Source organism: Furipterus horrens, unplaced genomic scaffold (assembly GCF_987537825.1).
Source record: "Furipterus horrens unplaced genomic scaffold, mFurHor1.1.pri manual_scaffold_3, whole genome shotgun sequence".
NCBI lineage: Eukaryota > Metazoa > Chordata > Mammalia > Chiroptera > Furipteridae > Furipterus > Furipterus horrens.
The window spans coordinates 17543047-17562406 of NW_028327173.1; the positions used below are offsets into that span (position 1 = coordinate 17543047).

A 19360-nucleotide genomic window follows, 5' to 3' on the forward strand; every position below is an offset into this window, starting at 1 on the left:
AGAGGCAGTGCAGTCTATTAGAAAGATCATGGATCTGGTGTGAAACCAGGGTTCAAATCCCATTTCTATCACATATATCTGTGTGACCCAAGCCTCAGTTTTCTCATCATGGAACCAGACTCAGTAGTAGATTAAGTGGTTGTAAACACATCTGGCATTCAGCAAACACTTAATAAATGAGTTATTATTTTTATTTCTCTCCAGCCTGACTGTGAACTCCTCTAGGACAGGGAGTAGTCTTCTTCGTGTTTGTGTTCTTGAGGTCCTGCCTAGCAAAGGGCCCTTCACAGAGTTAATGCTTAGCAATTGTTTGCCAATTGCTGCAGTGATCCCAGCTCCCATCCTCTTTCCCACTAGCAAGTCAGGGGTCAACAATTTCCTGATGGAAGATATGGGTATCCTTATTCCCTGTTCCCCTTGTTTCCACATAAAGGCACATCAGTTGTCAAAAGTAAGTGTCTCAAATGGGGATCTGGGGGTGGGACAATTCCTCACTGCACAGGAACATGGCAGGTAGTTTAGCACCTCCAATCCTTGCCCACTCCATGACAGCAGGATGCCCTAGTCCTTGTGACAAATAAAACTGCCTCCATACCCCTCCAAAAGCTCCCCTAGGGGACAGTGCTGCCAAGTGAAATCCAATGAGCTAGACTAACTCCCAGGCCTCACCCCTCTCCTCCCTCTGTCTTCTTTCTGCAGAGGGTCCACTGTGATCTTCCCCCACTGCACCTTTTGGGGGAGGCCTACTGCTGTGCCTGTGATGAACAGTAAATCTGTGGAAATCAAGTAAAGAATTAGCAAATCCACTGCACACAGATTAAAAGCCACATTAGTAATGAAGGAGACATTTTGATCTCCCGTTGCCTGTCTTCTGTATCTATCTCTCAACTCATCCTAAATTCATATGGGGGGCAAGCATCAGGACCTTTGGGTGTCCTAAAACACCCCTTGGGTACTCTGTGCTTAGTAGGCATTAGGGCACTCTCTTACATTCCCCTCTTCCCAGCAGCCAAAGCAGCCCCACTCACCTCCCACTGACCATCCCTCCCAAAGGAAGGAATTTTCATGGCTCAAGAATTCATTCCATCATTTTTCTTATTTATAAAATTAATATACACACACATGATTTGGGGAGGGGGTGAACCCTCAGCAACCCTCTCCCTCAGTCTTGGCCTTGGACCCCAGTCCTGAACTATAGAGTATACCCAGCAGAAAATGGATCTAGCAAAGTCTTTCCCTTTCTTTGTAAGTTACAGACAGAAGATAATTGAGTAGGAGATGAATTCTGGTGTCCTGGACCAGGATGAGATGACAGGGTAGCAATGAAGGAATGGGAGTAAGTGAGGGAAAGGATATACAGTTTATAAATAACTAGACAAGGTCTGACCATTTCTTTTGGTGTGGGGGGGAGTAGGGAGGCTAGAGGCATGTAAGGTCTTAATTTGGAAAGAGAAATAGTGCCTGGGACCAAACTGGGTGAGGGGTGATCTCTGAGCCTCAATTTGTCCATCCTTAAAATGAGTGGGTTGCCCTCAATGGCATCAGATCAATGGGCTTGCTCTGACATGCTAAAACTCTATAGGGTTCTAAGCCTTGGAGCTTTGGGACCAGAGCCCTGGGGATTGAAAAGGGCTGGTGGGTACCCCCAGAGAGGTGGCGGATGCCCCAACAGGTTATGTCTGATCCCCTGGCTGGTACTGGGGTTCTGTGGAGGTGAAGTAGTCCTCTAGGAAGGACTGCAGGTACTCGAAGGTAGGCCTCTCCTCCGGGTCCAGACGCCAGGTCTGCAACATGACCTCATACAGGGATGATGGGCAGCCTAGGGGGCATGGCATGTGGTAGCCATGCTCCACCTGTTCCAACACTTCCCGGTTATTCATGCCTGGAGAGTGGGGCTCCATCAGTCAGGGGGTCTAGCTCCTCCCAAAGAAGCAACCAGGAGGAAGTCCTTCCCCATGACCACGCTTCCACCTCCCCACCCCACAGCAAACCTGGGTAAGGGACGCGGCCCTTGCTGATGAGTTCAGTGAGTAGGATTCCAAAGGACCATACATCTGACTTGATGGTAAATCTGCCATAAAGGGCAGCCTCTGGGGCTGTCCACTTGATGGGAAACTTAGCCCCTGGAGAGATTGGAAGAGAAGGAAACATTAACAAGGGGGTTCCTGGGAACAGCTGGATTAAAAGAATAGTGTCTTTAGGATTGAGGACCCTGAGCACAGAGGTCTGTGGGCATAACAGAAAGGACCCCCAATACCTAGCCAGCACTTATTGTCTAGTATTATATGTCTAGTATAGGGCTGGGCACTTTGCAAACACTGTAATAATTCCAATAACATCTAACACTTGTACAGTAAGTCTTCACTTAATGTCATTAATAGATTCTTGGAAAGTGTGACTTTAAGTGAAACAATGTATAACAAAACCAAATTTTATCCTAGGCTAATAATTTATTAAAAACCAGAGTTAAGTTCCTGTGGCATATTTCTGGTCACAAAAACATCACCAAACTTCTAATTAAAGACCCCAAATACTTCTAATATTAAACATTGAAAGAAATGTGAGCTGTACATTCATTTAAGGAAGATAAATAAGCCCTAGCCAGTGTAGCTCAGTTGGTTGGAGCCTCGTCCCATAAACCAAAAGGCTGTGGGTTTGATTCCTGATCAAGGCACATGCCTGGGTTGAAGGCTGTGGGTTTGATTCCTGATCAAGGCACATGCCTGGGTTGCAGGTTTGGTCCTTCATCAGGGCGCATGTGAGAAGCAGCTGATAGATGTTTCTCTCTCACATGGGTGTTTCCCTATTTCTCTCCTTCCCTTCCCCTCTCTCCAAAATCAATAAGCACACACAAGAAAAGATAGCTCACAGAGGTTAGGTGACTTGCCCAAGACCACATGGCTGGTAAGTGGAGGGGCTTGGATTTGAACCCAGAGTTGCCTCTTATACTACATCAGGGTGGGGATGTCCCAGATGGTCTGGGCTGGGGAAGGGTTCCTGAGCCTGTGAGGCTCCAAGGTGGAATGAGGCAGGGCACCTTGCCGGGGGTTGTACTCATCATCCTCGATGAGGCGGGCCAGCCCAAAGTCAGCGATCTTGCACACCAGGCGCTCCCCCACAAGGATATTGGCTGCCCTCAGGTCACGGTGGATGTAGTTCATGCGCTCCATGTAGGCCATGCCCTCAGCTACCTGGCACCAACATATGGAAACACCATGGCTATGAGACAGATCATTTGAAAAACCAACTTTCCAAATAAGGACACTGAGGCTCAGAGAAGGCCAGTGCCCTGCCTCAGTTCAGGGATTTGCGGAAGGTTAACAGGAGGTGGGGCGTCTGAGAAATGAAAGCTGCTATCCCTGTTTACCTGTGCTGCCATGTCCACCAACTGGGGCAGACTCAAATCCTGGCCCTCTTGGTCCTTGAGGAACTCCAGCAAGCTACCTGGGGAGAGGAACCCAGAAAATCAGCAGCAAGACCCTACTCCCACTTTCAGGCCAGTTGTGTCTCCCTGGGCTCTGCCCCTATCCAGAACCCATCTCCTATAGCCCCGTCCCCTGCGTCCAGTCCTCTTATTTAGATCCGCCCCCCCACCACGTCCCCCCCAGGATCCTGCCAGGTACCTCAGCCCTTCACAAATCTTGCCCAGGCCCCGCTCCCAAGGACACCCTGATTCTGCCCACATTTCTTCTCTTCCTACGCCTCCATCCCCAGACCCTTCCTCACCACAGATCCTGCCTTCACTTGCCCAAGCCCCAACCACCAGCTGACCACACCCACCAGAGGCTCCGCCCCCAGACACCACCTTGTCTAACTTGGCCTGGTCCCTCCCTACACCCAGTACTCGCGTGGTTTCACTTCTCTGTCGCCTCACTCGGAATTTGCCCATTGTGCTTCCTCCCATCACAGATTGCCACCCAAGTCCTTCCCCCAGAGACACTCAACTTGGCCCCAAATCCTGCCCCCTCCCAGACTTCGCCCCCTGACCCCCTCCGCACCGTGGCACATGAACTCTGTTACGATGTAAATGGGCTCCTCTGACACCACTGCGTACAGCTGCACCAGCTTGTCATGTCGCAGCAACTTCATGACCTGCGCCTCCTCCAGGAAGGCCTTCGGGGACATGGTGCCCGGCTTCAGGGTCTTCACTGCCACTTTCGTGCTGCCATTCCACGTGCCTGCCGGGCGCCCATGGCTCGTCAGGACGGGCTCCCTGCCTGCCCAAGCCCTCGCACCGGCCCTGGGCCCCGGCCCTGGCCCCCGGGACCTCCGTACCCAACCACACATCTCCGAAGCAGCCGGTGCCCAGCCGGCGCTCGAGCGTGATGGAACTGCGGCTGATCTCCCAGGCATCCTTGGCCAGGCCCAGCGTTTGCGGCTTCATGGTCGTGCAGGCCACTGTGAGCAGGTAGCACAGCCCGTCGTTCACCTCTGGGGAGCGGGGTGTCGTAGGTCACAGTCAGGCAGGATGGCCCACACATTCTTCATCCCACCCCAGCCTCTAAGATCGGTTATAAGGAACTAGGCCACAGGTGAGGTCACAGGCCAGGGCGTGACACCAAGAGGGTGAGGTGGTCCCTGTAAGGACTGAGGGACTTCCCACAGGAGGTGGCCTCCAGCTGGGTCTACAAGGATAAGGTGGGATTCTGACAGGTGGAAGTGGAATTGAGGATTCCCCAATAAAGATGTAGACGTGAAACCCTCATCCTTCCATGGACCTTTTTGTTTTCCTAACCAACCAAAGCAGAAACCTGGGAATGATTCCTACCTTCCCCTTAACCCCAGAGCCCATCCTCCAAGTCAGTCCTATTCTGCCTCCTACCCAATTCAGACATTAGTGGGCATCATTTTGGTACAACGAACAGCCTCACACCTCATGTCTTAGTTTCCTCCGGAATCCTACAGAGCAGTATCCTGGGTGAGAGCCCAGACTGGGTTCTAGTCCTGGGCCTCAGTCTCAGTGAGTCGGGTCAGAAATCTCAGCACACACCAATCCCAAGGGCCCACCCTCACCCATGTAGTGCTCCACCAGCTCCTGCACTGAATCAAACTGAGCCCGCGCAGTGATGTAGTAGCCGCCTGTGTCCAGCTTTCGGATCTTGTAATGCTTCACGTGGTCGCCTCTGGCCTCGTCCCAATCCTTGATGGACAGGGAGTAGGCGCCTGTGGGGAAGGGTCACTTTCAGGCCTGCTTTCCTCCTTGCCCCCAGTCTGGAAGCTGGGAGAGGCCCAAAAGGCTGGGGACTCTGAAGTTGGACGGCCACATCCCTTGAACCTAGTCCCAGTCTTAGCTCTGTGCCTCCACCCTGTTTAGTCTTGGCCCTGATTCAAGCCCCACCCCACCACTCCTAGCCCTACTCACTCCCACCTAGCCCTACCCTACCACGTTTAGCTCCACCCATTGCTCCTAGCCCTACCCTAAGGACTAGGCTGTCCCCTCCAGGGCCAGCCACAGCACAACCCCCACCTTTGGTGGTCTCGCTCTCCCGAATGAGAAAGGCTCCCCGGGGGTTGCTTGGGGAGAGCAGTTGCCTCTCGGAATCCTTCCTCCCGATCTTTCCAAAGTACCACCTGTTGGGAAGGGCCAGCAAGAGTCAGGTACACACCCAGTTCAACCACCAGGTCAGCCTCCTGGGGAAAGTCATCTCACAAGCCAAGATTTAATGTCCTCACCCATGAAAGGGGGCTCATACACCTGCTTTGCAGCCTGGGTACGAGGATCACAGAAAAGTGGAATTAGAATGCTTGGCACACAGTAGATGCCCAATAAAAGTTAGGCTTTTCCTCTCCACTCTCTGGGTTTCTCTTGAATTAAAATTGCTAGAACTCCAGTCACCAGTGACCTCATCAGGGTGCTTTGGTCTATCAGTCTATGTCATTGCTGCTCCTCCAGGAGTTCATTTTACAGATGAGGAACTTGAGGCTGGTGAAAGAGAAGTGACCTGCCTACAAAGCCTGCAATAAACTACTTGAAATCCTTTGCAGCCCACCCTAGTTCTTTTCACACCATCCCAGGCAATTGCTCAGATCCCTCTCCCCACACCCACCAGCAAACCCTTTCCTCCACTGGCTTCCAGAACAACACTCTTTCCTGCTTCTCTTCCCCTCCTTCTGATTCCTCCTGCCTGGCTCCTACTGCTGCTTTTCCTCCAGTCTCTTAAATTTGGATGTTGTTCTAAGTCTCAACTTCAACCTCAGGCCTCAAGCATTCTTGCTCTCCATTGGATATTCTTCCTTGGGCTGAACTGTAGCCTCAAATCAACTGTTAAATTTGAAGTGACCACAGGTGCCATAGAGGAATCAGATGTTTGCAGGCTCCCTCTCTGGAGCTCACTCGTACCTTTCCCTTCCCCCTATTCTTACACCTGGACAGAGTTACCTTTGCCTTCTCCTAACTTCAAGAGCCTTTCTTTGGCCTCTGTACCTTGTTTCCTGAGCCATCGCAGCCCAGCTGGCTCACTTCTACTACCTCTGTAACTTTCTAAATAGACTTTCTTACAATTAAGAGGAAAAAAATCAGATGTCATTCAATCATTAAATTGGCCCACAACCCTCTTGGGCTCGATTAAAAGGAGCACAGTTTTCAAATCAAAGGAGGTGGCAGTCTCAGTGAATTCTGAAATCGTCATCTCACACCTGGGTACTAGGTACATTTTGGGGAACAGGGGAAGGCATTGGCAAATGGAGTGTCCAGGAGGGTAGGCAGAAAGAACTGTTGCAGGACTGTGTAGGCAAGACACATTTCCAAGCTTTATCAAACCTGCTCCCACCCAAACCCATGACATGAGCTACTTCCTTAATAATCAGTATAATGATAACAGCATTTATTTTGTGTCAAGCTCTGCTTTAATACATATATTTATTAATTTGACTCTTATAACAACACCGTGAGGCAAGTACTATTATTAACCACCATTAGAGAAGGAAATTGAGATATCTTGTGGTTAAGCAACTTGCCCAAGGCCACAAGCTCTTAAAATGTGTTGCCAGAAAAGGAACCCAAGCTGTCTGCTTGAGGGCCTGCACTCTTAACCACCACACTACACTTAACAGCAACACTGCACGAAATGTCTCTCAGGGCTTCCTGACACTGCCCCCAAGATGTGGACACAGCATGAACCCCACAAACCTCTCGTCTTCTGCATCATCACCCCTCCTCTCCTCCATGCCTTCTACCACCCTCCAAAGAGCTCCGGACCCTGTCTGCTCTCCTCTGCTCAGAGACACCTCTCCTCCGCCAACCAGCCTCCATCTGCAGCCTCTCCATCCCAGCATCCTCCACCTATGCCTACGTTTCTTCTTTTCCCAAAAGAAACTGTCCAAAGCCCTCTCTTGCCATCAACATTCTGTTATATCTCTCATTTTCCTTTAACTTGAAAAAGCACTTCACACTTGGGTCTCCACTTCCTCACCGCCTACTCCCTCCTGGGCTCTGCTGTCTGGACTCCACCCCACTTCACACAGAGAGATCTCTCACAAAGGTCACCACCATTGCCAAATCCAGTGCAAGCCTCTGATACTCCCTCTCTTGTTTCCTGAAGCCTCTCTTGGCTGATCTGACATGGCCTGGCCCGGTTTTCCAGCAGCAAATTCTCCTTCATGGGCAGCTTTTTTCAAAGTTGGGTCCTAGGGCCAATATCTCTCACATTCCTCCCTCACCCTCCTATGCAGCTTTAATGATCATCTCCACTCTGAAGAGTCTCAAATTTCCACCCCAGCCCAGGTGTGCCAAAGGCGAGAGCTACAGTAAATTAAGAGCCTTATTGCCAATTAGGAGAAGATGCTCCTTCCTCTGGGCAAATTCAGGCATGGCTTGGCATGAGCTGGATGCCTCTCATGCAAAGCACAACCTAACCTAGTTGCTGGCTGTCTCCTCCACCTGGGTGTTCCTACCCATGAAACTTAACCCAACAAGTCTCCCCCAGAAACCGACTTGCTCCTATGTTCCTCACTTTAGCAAATGGTACCATCACCCACCCCATTCCTCAGGAAGACTTTGGGCCAGCTTGGATTCCTCCCACTCCTTATACTCCAATGGCAAATCAGTCACCAAGTCCTGCTGACTCTCACTCTGCCATCTCTCCAATCTTTCTTTTTCCCATATATATGTATATGTGAGGATAGATTTTTCAAAATGTGCAAGCCTCAGTTTCCTCATCTGTAAAATGGAGACAACAGTAATATCAATAGTGTTACTATGAGAAGTAAATGACTCAAGGTAGGTAAAGTACCTGTAGTAGTATCTCGAGTATATAAAGGAACTCTACAAATAATCCCTTGCCTCCTTAATAGAATTCTAATTAATATCCCTTGCATTTGTTTAGCACTTTACAATATTTAAAAGCCCATACACCGATGTTATCACTGAGAGACAATAAGTATAATGCTTGGCAAATGCAACCAGACCATCTGGGTTCAAATACTAGCAGCTCCACCTATTTAGTAGCTAGGTAAACTTGGTCAGGTTATTTAATTTCTCTGTGCCTTAAGTTTCCTCATTTGTAAAACAGAATAATATTAGGTCCTAATCCATTAATACACATAAAGCCCTTTGAATAGTGCTCAGAACATAGTAAATGCTAGGTAAGTATAATCTACTATTATTATCACCATTATTATCTTCCTTTATTCTCACAATGACCTTATAGAATTATAGATGAGGAGAGAGAGTGGAGCTATGACTTGCCCAAGAGGTGACCTTGAGTCTGGACTCCAGAATACTGTTCATTGGGCTGGTGTCCCCTTAACCCGTACTCACTCTTCAGCCTGGATGGAGTCCACTGGGGCCACATAGTTGCTGGGAATGTAGCCACTTTGTCCTGAGCTGAGAGACCGAGCCTCCCACCAGTCACCTTCACTGCAGGCACAGAAGAGAGGGTGTCAGCAGCAACCTAGCCCCTGGGTCACCTTGGGACCAGGCAGGGCCACACACGGGATTGGTTGGAGACTGGTCCTACCAACCCCTTACCTTGGATACCCCCCCCCCCAGGGCTTTTGTCTGTTTTGACCCCAGTCACTACAGCTGTCCTGGGAGACTGTTCTCTGCAGAAGGAATGTGTTTGGGAACATCCGGGCCTTCTGATTCCTCAGCTGGGCTGGGGTTCGGGTAGGCAGTGGACAGCTAACTAGGTCACTTCCCCACTGGACCTCACCCTCAATTGCTACATATTTCTTTCTGGATAAAACTCAGACTCTCAACATGGCTAAAAAAGCCCTGCAGATCTGCTCCCACCCACCTCTCCAGCCTCTGCTCTCTCTGTTCGGCGGCGCCTCACACTTTATGATCCATCTAAACTGAACCACTTGGTGGTTTCCAGAAGTCACCATTTATTCTCATTCTCACTCTTCCTCTTTTCTCACCTCTTTCAATGTCTATTCCTTTCTCTAGGCTCAGCTTAGAAATCAACTCCTCCAGGAGGCCTGCCCTGATCACCACTGTCCTGGAGACCATATCTGGTGTTATTTCTGTGCCTGTAGTTCCTCACAATCCCCTCACGTAGTAGCAATCCCCCAGGGTGGTAACTGTCATGTATCTGTGTCTCCAACTAGGCTGGAGCTTTCTGAGGATAGGGACCAGGTAGAATTCCTCTTTGGGTCCTGCTCCCAGTTCAGGCCGTGCTGAGTGGCCTGGTCACTTACGTGTTGTTCAGGATGTGGAACTTCTCGCCCTTGGTGAAGGTGAGGTCTTCTTCTGTCCGGGCCTCATAGTCATACAGAGCGATGAACAGGGTCACCCCAGTCCCTGTGACAGTCAGGGCTACTCAGCAGAGTAGGGCACAGGATGGGAGGCACCAAGGGGGCTGCACCCCTAGAGTCCTGTTCCCCAGCCAGGTGCTGTGCCTCCTCACTACTGTGCCCTCCTTCCCAAAGGCCTCGGGAGTCCCGTGGATGTCCACTTTGGGCTTCATAGCTTGGCCCCCCTTGGATTCAGGACACACACCTTCAAGCCATCCCTCCCCACCCGGAGAGTCACCAGGTCACCAACTCCTCTTCTTCCCCACCAAGAAGAATTCCCATTTGCATCTGTCTTCAGGGTCCCTCTCTCAGACTGAGACAGAGCTATGTCTCCCTCGGACTGGGGTTTCTGAGGGTAGGACTGTGTGTATTCCCTCAGAGGGGATGCTGAAAGCAGGGCTGTGTATCCCATGCCACCCTAGAGGCTCCTAAGGACAAGTCCTTATCTTCCCTTTTCCCTGGGTCCAGGCAGTGCCTGCTTCCAGTCTACTGGACTCACCTGAGATGCCCCTGATGGTGCCCCCATCGAGGTAGGCAGGAGTGGTAGGCTGAGTAGGGAAATTGTTGTAGTTGGGGATATGGACAAAGGAGGACACAGGCCGGGCCAGAGTAGGGTCAGGGCCATAGCGGTCTGCAGCCCCGTAGCTCTTGAAGTCCCCTTCCAGGCCAACATCCTCCTTGGGTCCTGGCTCTGACTTCTTGCAGAACACACAGCCCATTCCAGGTGTCCTGCTAAAGAATGCGAGCATGCCTCAATCAGGGACCCCTGCCAGATCCACTACCCTATGCATGTAGGCATGCATGCGTGTGCACATGTGCACACACACACACTCCACCAGGTCCAGCTTTCTCGCTGATGACTTTGACACAAGCATGCAGCTTTTCTTCTCAGGTCCTCCCTAGAGAGGGATAAAGACGGGGCAGGGCTACCATGGGATCTGCTACCAGCTGCCTTTGTGGGTTTGGAGAGAGCATGTGTATCCTCAGTGGGTCTGGTGTACTGCTTCCAAATGTTGCTGTGCTTATTTATATTTTTTGCCTCCTATTGCTTCAATATGTTGTATTTCTGTGACTCCTTCAGAGTGCTTGTGTATGTCTTGTGTCTCTAAGTATTTGTGAGTTTGTTTGTGGGTATGTGTCTGCGTTTGTAGGTGCAGCCTTTTGTGAATGTCTGAGTGTCTGTATATGTGTGTGTACATATCTGTGCATGTGATGGCTCTGTGTGTGCTCATTTCTTACAAGTGTGTGCGTATTATGTCGTTTCTGTGCAAGCGTGTATGTGTGTGCCTGTGTGTGTATTCATGTGCATGCAGGGCTGTGTGAGTAGGTGCCTCTGTGTCTGCGTGTCATCACCATGTGCATAGCTCTGTGTGGGAATATAAGTGCCTGTCTCTGTGTGCGCTCTGTGAAAGTATGTGTGAATGTCTCAGTGAATATGTGTGTCTCTGCATGTGTGTGCATGTTATGCATGGATTTGTGTTTGTGAGTGAGTGTGGGCCATGTGCCATGTGCCTGCACCTGGAGAGTCCCTGCAGAGGGGGATCAAGGCCATTTCCTGTCGCGGGTCCAGCCTCTGGCCTCTCAAGCTGCCTCATTCTGGCTCCCCCATCTGTTACCTAGCAACAGGGTCCTTGTAGGAGGAGGGGTCTGTGAGGAGTTGTGGGACCCAGGAAGGTCACCCCAACCCGAGTTTCCAGCCCTCGAAGCTGATGACTCTTGGGGAAGGGTTCCTAAGTATGTGAAGCCCGCAGACCCCACTCTCCTCACTCACCCCTCAGGGCCCTACTCCTCAGTCAGTGGGGCTGCGGCATGGTCCTTGGGAGGGGCCAGACACCTGAGGGTGAGACAGAAAGACACGGAAGATGAAGGTTCTGCCAATGTTCCCGCAAGCCAGCTGCTAGCTCTTGCCCTCTTCAGGAAGCCAGAAGGCCTGGGCTCTGTCCCAGCATGACTTCTGCCTTAATTTTCCTTCCCACCACCCCTGGCGCACTTACACATTCACTCTCACACAGGGCACAGCACCCACATTGATGCTGTCATACCCATATCAGCCTGACACACCAACACACCGTCACATACAGTAATACACACACACCAGCAACAGTCACACACCAACATTCACAGCATACACTTGCATGAGTGTGCTAAACACCACCACCACACACCAACACAAACCCACACACAAGCCCAAGCTCTGTGTAGTAGTGTGTGCACACATGTGCAGGTGCTCACACACAAGGGATGCCTCTCAAGTAAACAGACTTGGACAATCAGACACTCATTGTTTAGTGTGAGATCCATTCCTCTAATTGGATTTCTATCAAGCCATGCTCTAGTCATTCTTGGACTGCTGGTCACCGTCTCCTTCCTTTGGAAGCTGCCTCTGCTCCCAGCCTGGGCTGGGTAAACCCCAGCAGGCCAGGGCTACATCTGGTGGCAGAGTAAAGGTAGACACCTACCTCCAGAGCCTGCTCCTGTCTCCACATCAGGAAAAAGCCCAGGTCAGAAGCCAGAGCAACCAGGATCCCTTGGGGAGCCCACCAATGCGCCTAGCCTTTCCCGGTAACTGTGTCCCCTGAGCAACAGGCTGACAGGTCATTGAGCAAGGGCTCCCCACGCCCCGCCAGAAACTCCCATTGCAACACTCACAGAGGAACTGCTGGGGAGAGAGCAGTTTCCTAAGATGTGAGAGGAATGGAGAGTTGCAGGGTGGGGCCAGTCTAGTGAACACTGATTTCCCTAGAGGGGCCTCAGGGCCCCTGCCTTGCCTTTCTGTTTTTTGTTGTTGTTGTTGTTTTTAAATATTTTATTTATTTATTTTTTATAGAGAGGGGAGAGAAAGAGAGGGAGAGAAACATTGGCGCATGAGAGATGTATCGATAGGTTGCCTCTCGCACACTCCCAGCCAGGGACCTGGCTCGCAACCCAGGCCCGTGCCTTGACCAAGAATCGAACCTACTACCTTTTGGTTCGCAAGCTGGTGCTCAATCCACTCAGCTTCACCAGCCAGGGCTGTCTTGCCTTTCTTGACCCCCAAGTCCAGGTCCCCTTATGGATATCTCCCTCCTCTTCTCTCTGGGTCCTGTCCCTCCTACCAAGTACCACTTACCTCTTACTCTTCCAGGAAGCCTTCCTGGATCCACCAGGTCCAGTTGCCTAGCCAATGACTCTATCACATCAGTGCCTTGACCCCCACCCTAGCCCTGCCAGCCCCTCTCACCCTTCACTGTAACTGTTCTCCTGTATAAGGGGATGCTGACGCCCATGTGGTGAACTGTGAGGCGAGCTGTGGTTAGAAACCTAAAATAGCCCCTGTTCACTAAGGCATTGCAGAGATCTTCACCTCAGGACCCCTCCCCTAGGGCAAAACTAATGTGTTTGAAAGGCTCCAGGATGTTGCAGGGCTGGTTGCAGGGACAGAATGAAGGTGGGAGTGGCATCCACGGGTTTCAGGCCCTGAAGGGACCGGTGAGGGTAATATGAAAACAAGGATTACAGGAAGAGAATAGGGGTTTTCTCACAGGAAGACACATGTATATTTCAAATGGCACACAGGGTCTATACCCAGAAACACACAGCTGACACATTCTCAGACACACACATTACTTCAGCCTACACACAGTACCTCATGCAAAGACTCTGTACAGAGTCTCACACACACACACAAAACAGATTCATAGACACATATATCTTCAAGGATACCCACACCCCCATAGATAACACACAGCCTCTCCACAAGAATGGCGTATTCAGAATTTGTAGCACTTACTATGTGCCAGCCACTGCATTAAACATTTTATGGATACCTGTATTGCTTCTTTTTATTCTCATAACAACCGTATGAGGTAAGTATTTTTATTACTGATAAGGCAATGATGCACAGAGAGGTTTAGAAACTTGCCCAAGGTCACCCAGTTGATACATCCTGGCATTTGGCTCCAGAATGAGAGCCATTTCTTTCCATGGCCTGGTCACAGACATGGATATTTACAGCCATCCGTACAAGGAAGCACAAACACAGAGCCCCCATAAGGACACACAGCCCTCCCCGATGGCGGACCCACACAGAGCTTCCTTCTCTAAAAGACTCAAACTTATACTACCTCTTGGGTCCCCACATAGATACAATGTTGCCACTAAGGTCCATATTTCCACAATGTTTTTAAATCAGCCTAAGGGGAGCCCCAAATTCTGCATACCTGGAATGGGGTGGGGTTCAGAAAACTGTCAGCTATTGAGAAGGAAGCAGAGGGCCCTGTGGGCTGAGGAAGAGCTGTGGCAGGTCTGATATCATGGGCAGCCGGCAGCAGGGCCAGTTCTCAGGGCTTTGCACTCTAGACCTGATAGGGACCAGAGCCCAAGGCTAGGCCTGGCTCTCTGAACACCAGTGTGTTGAGGGAGTTGGGGATGTGGGGGAGGGTGTAGGGCACAGGGTTTGGCATCTGCATGGCTCAAGGCCGTAAGGGGGCCACACTGAGTGTGGCTATGTTCATTTGGCTTTGTCAGAGGAAAGAGATGCGAAGGGATAGAGAGAAAGCAGAGACAGAGATTGAGAGATACAGAGAGACAAGTGTAGGCAAAGAGACAAAGAGAAACTCAGTGTGATACGCTGCTATAATGACTCTTAAAAGAAAAGAAGGTCCTGACTTGTAGCACTTGCTGATTTCCATGGTGTAAATATTCCCACCATGGCTGATTTCAGGCTGCTGAAATGACTTCCTGAACACTGGGCTGGGGAGAGATTAGCAGGATCAGCTCCCCAGAGCCAGCACTAGCTGGCTCCAGCATTTCACTGCCAGAAAGAAACAAAGAGAAAGAAAGAGACAAAAATGAGAAGTAGAGAGACAGAGACAGGAAAAGAGAAATGCAGAGATGAGAGTCAGAAAGAGAACCAAAGGGAAAAAAGAAAGAGAGAGAGAGAGGGAGCGTTGGAAAGTAGTTTGACTTCCTAGAAATCTGAGAGGCAATAGCTATTAGTTTAAAAATGCTGATTTACTGAATACCTACTCATTGCCTGGTATTGATGCGAGCAATTCCCATGCGTGATCTCACTTAGTGGTCCTATGAAGTAAGTGGGTTTTATTATTACCCATATTTTACAGATAGGGACTTGACTCTGTTCATGAATATACATCTTGAACATCTGGTTGACAGGAGTCAGCTACTAGAGGCCTATCTGGGTCAAATCAGGTTGTAGCCCTGACCAGTGGTGTGGCTCAATTGGTTGATTGCTGTCCCACAAAGCAAAAGGTCACCAGTTCAATTTCCAGTCAGGGTACATACCTGGGTTGCAGGCCCAGTCCCCAGTTGGGGTGTGTGCAAGAGGCAATTGATTGATGTTTCTCTCCCTCTCTTTCTCCCTCCCTTCTCTCGCTCTAAAAATAAATAAAAGCTTAAAAAAAAAAATTAGGTTGTAGATGTCAGAGCTGGGATCCAACCCTGGGCCATGGTGCTCTGGCCTTTAACATTTCCTCTGTGTGGCTCTACCCAACTCTGAAAATTTGGATGAATTACATAAGCTCTCTGAACCTCAATTTTTGTACCTGTATCTTCTGTGCAGTTTTTGGGAAGGCTTGAGGAGATATGGCTCTTGCCTGGTGTGCAGTGGCTAAGTGAAGCTGAGAACCACAAGCATCATAGTCAGAATGGCCCCCAGGGACCATTAATCAGAGCACCCCCATCTTGCCATCTTGTGTGTAAGGGGGAAATGGCTTGCTCAAGGTCAAATAGCCAGATGGGGGATTTAAAGCCAGGACTATTAATTCAGGTCAAGTTCTGTTCCTGGCACTGTGGCTGTGTTCTCCAAAGGCTGAGCAGGGCAATGTCACATTTCCTACCCAGCCCCTAGCCAACTGAACACATCACCCCCTGCCATATCATATGGCAGCTGGCCACACAGCAGGGAGCCTGCCTCCCTCCTACCCCTGCTCCCCCAGACACAGGAGCCCCTGGCCCACACATCATTTCTTGAGGCCACACTTCTCAAAGCTTTGATGTAGACCCAGGATGTCCTGTTCCCCACTAACCCCTGCCAAGTATCTGTAGGATCTGGAGACAGGTTTAGGAGCAAATTCTATCTGGCCTGACAACTAACTTGAGACAGTGGGCAAGTCAGTTCACCTTCCTGAGCTGCAGTTTCTTGGCTGAGAAAATAGGAATAGAAATCGCTACCTCATGAGGTTGCTTCTGAACATCAAATGTGGTCAAGCCCCTGAAAGCACCTCCAAAGCTGAGGGAGGAGGAGTGGCAGGGCTGAGAAGAAAGAGAAGTTCCCAGGGTGAGGAGGGAGGGCTAAGCTGGCCCAGCTGCCTGGGGGATTTCACCAAAAGGGAACTGGGTCTTTGGGCAGCAGGAGGAAACCACCATCCTGCAAGAGTTCCGGCTTCTCCTCAAGGCTCTGGGCTGTCCACGGGAAGGCCAGGGCTGGAGGAGCAGGGGGCAAGTCTCAGCACCACGTCACCCCACTGTTACCAGTCACCAAGACCTGGTCCCTCCCCTCCGCCCCCGCCCCAGGCTGAAGGCTTTCATTCCTCACTGAGACCTTCCACCCCTCCTCACCTAGCTCCATTGCTCCACTGCCCATAGTGAGCTCTGATCTCCTTCGCTGAGGCCCGCACCTTTCTCCAACCATCCCACATCAACCCTTCCTGAGGCCTTACTACCCTCCACCCTGAACACCCAGAGGCATAGAAGAGATACCTTAATCTGAAGTTACTACTCTAGTGTGAGGGGTAGGATGGTGGCAGGGGCGGGGGGAGGGGAACTATCTTTATCACAGTAGCTTTACCCTCTCCATAGTCCTGAGGGTGTCAGCTGAATTTTCCCCACTTCTTGTGGGTAAAAGTAGTTTTTCATTTGATGTTGAAAACACACCCACCAGCCTCTAAAACAGGGGTCTTTAGAAACTCCAGATTTTGGGGAGATGTGAAGCATGGGTGGTCCAGGGGAAGCTGAAGGAATAGGAGTTTACATTCCACAGTGTGGCCAGACAGGAAACCCCCTCTCCAAATCCCACCTTAGGCCAGCCGGAAGGGCCCTGGCTCGCACTTCCCCAGCTCTGGGGCTCCCCTACGAAGCCTCTCAAGGTCTGGCCACTTCCTTTACCACATCAGCCCCAGGTAGCTGCAGAGAAAACCCAAATACCCACACAGATGCCTAAATGCTGATGCTCATTCACTCAAGGCCCAAACCCTAGTCACAAACGCTCTCACACCTTCATACCCACTGGGGATCAGGAGCCAGCCATGAAGTCTGTCAATGAAGCCAGGCCTTCTACCACTCCGCCTCCACCCATTCAAGAGGGCTACCTGGGATTTGTTAGGGATGAGGGGGGAACTCAGGCCTCAGCTGTGGCTACTTCCTTCACCATATCAGGGGCAAGATGCTGTGAACTCTGGGTCCCTACCACTGGCCCTGTCAGTCGTTGACTTCCAAATCTCCATCTTCCCATCTGTGACATGGAAACAGAGCCCTGTTTTTCCACAACCACCGCAGATGGAAGGAGGCCAAAGGACTCCGGATCACTGGGCGTGGCACCATGGGGGTTGAAGACAGACCTCAGACTTGTTGACTTTTCCAGTATGGACCCTCAACAGATCACAAACATTTATTTATTTATTAGGCATCAACTGTGTGCTCGTTCCTGGAGGTCCTGTCAGGCTTTCTGGTTCCCCTACAGGCTTTTGAGAACGTGAAGGGTAGGCTCCTGAGGTCAGTGATAAATAACTCTTAACCTCTCCAGGACACTTTGCAAAAACCGCTTGTTGCACCTGATTCTCGTGACCAGGGATGGAATGGGAGGTGGGGGCTGGATAGGGGCAGACATGATTTTCCTCCATGATTCAAATGAGGAAAATGAACCCCACAACCAGCCCAAAGCCACACAGCAATCAAGGGCCCAGTCTGGTCAAGTCCCAGAAACTACAGGTCGCCAGGATCCCTGAACTCGGATCATCATGGCCTCACTCCTCTGTCCAGTAGAGACTCCTCCGACTGAGGATCCCAAATGGAAGGGAAGCAGGGACCAAAGTGGGCTACGAGGGCAACGCGCTCCAGCAGCCAAGCGCGGGGCTCTGCTTCTCCGCCCTCTTGTTGCCAGGGAGACAGCCCCTCCCCGCAATCGCGGTCAAAGGCAGGATTTCCGTCGGGGCGGCCAGCAATTCCCGGATCCCGAGAAGAACGTGCACCGAGACGGCCAGTGCGGGCGGGGAGGGGGCACCCAGAGAGGCCCATCCCTGCCGAGGGCGGGGACTTCCCCAGGAAGCTGACCCACACCTCCAGTGCCTTGAAGGAGTGTTCCCCCAGATTCCCCGCCCCGCCCACCGGTGAGGGGGCGGAGGGTCTGGGGTGTTGATTCAGGCCCGCCTCCGCTCCCCGCTGCGCTGGAGGCTTCGCCCCCGACGTCTGCCAATTCCAGAGAGGGGACTGAATGGACCCCCGGAATTCCACCCCACCTTGTACGTCCTCCAGAAATGGTTCCCCTGAACCCCCTTCCTGCAAACTACCTCACCTGATCCTCCCAGACTCCCCCACCCGGCGCCCCTCACCCAGACCCCGCGGCTTCTCCCCAAACCCTCACTCACTTTCAAGGACCCCGTCGGTTCTCCCCCAGCCCCTTTCGGAGGTCCGCTTAGTCCGTCTCCCCCGACTCAGCCTTTTTTCCAAATTCTATCAAGATCGCTCTACAGGTTCCCTCCGTTTTCCCCACCAGATGTTTCTAGGAGATCTGCTTTCCCCGTATTCCCTCCCCTCCCCACCTTTTATCAATCTTACTCCAGGTGTCCTCAATTTTCCTCTTTACGTCCTTTTCTGGGCGCGGGCCCCCTGGCCCTTAGCTCCCTCGGCTGCCCTCCCTAAATTCAGGCTTCTCTCTCCCCGCAACCCCCGCCCCCAGCCCTTCCGCCCCGGCCTTCGGCGGGCGGGGGCGGGGCACCGCGCGGCCCCTCCAGTCCCACCTGATGTCTGCCTACCTGGTCCCAGCGGAGGCCGCTTCTGACCGACCCCAGGGTGAGTCAGCGGGGCTCCCAGCTGCCAAGAGTGCCTACGTGAGGGGAAGGGGAAGCAGAAAACTGGGGTGCTGCCCGCCTCTGACCGCTGCCCCCTCTGGACAGGGAGGAGGAAGCCGTCTCGGACTTCTCTTACTGCAGCCGCAGCGGCGCGACGGCGGTGGCGGCAGGGAGAACTTAGAGGCACGCCCCAGCCCCAAGCCAGCTGCCCGCAGCGGGGAGGGGCCCTCAAATCACAGTCCCGCCCGCCCCCACTTCCCACCTCCCCTGGGTTACAGGGGGTCGGCTGTCCAAGCCCTGTCTCTGCACCCCAGCTCCTCTCTGCAGACTTGAACCTCCAGTACAGCCTTCCCAAGGGCCCCTTCCAAAGCACCTGCTCTTTTAGAATCATTGCATTTGAGGGTCAGAGGGGCTTTTCTCTGTCACTGAAGCCACTCTCCACTCCTTTTGCAGCCTGGAAAACTGAGGACCAGATGGGGACGGGCCTTATCCAAATTCTCACAGCCAGTTGACCTCAGGCTGCTGTCACTAGAGCCCCTGCAGATCCAGTCACCAAGCCTTGCCATCCTCAGGGGCTGCGCACTGTGTCCCCAGTGCGCAGCCCCTGAGGATGTCTGACA

General features: G+C 51.7%; 1 protein-coding gene across 1 annotated transcript; it reads right to left on the reverse strand.

Annotated features, from left to right (window-relative positions):
• Positions 1–1077: 1077 nt before the first annotated feature.
• Positions 1078–18890, reverse strand: FGR (FGR proto-oncogene, Src family tyrosine kinase). Its single transcript, XM_090268892.1, has 13 exons — positions 18705–18890; positions 11507–11569; positions 10235–10467; positions 9640–9742; positions 8759–8857; positions 5468–5571; positions 5014–5163; positions 4276–4431; positions 3999–4178; positions 3368–3444; positions 3038–3191; positions 1992–2123; positions 1078–1882 (listed from the first exon to the last, which is right to left on the reverse strand). Exons 3-13 carry the CDS (start codon positions 10452–10454, stop codon positions 1674–1676), a joined length of 1584 nt encoding a protein of 527 aa, XP_090125018.1. The 5' UTR covers positions 10455–10467; positions 11507–11569; positions 18705–18890; the 3' UTR covers positions 1078–1673.
• Positions 18891–19360: the final 470 nt, after the last annotated feature.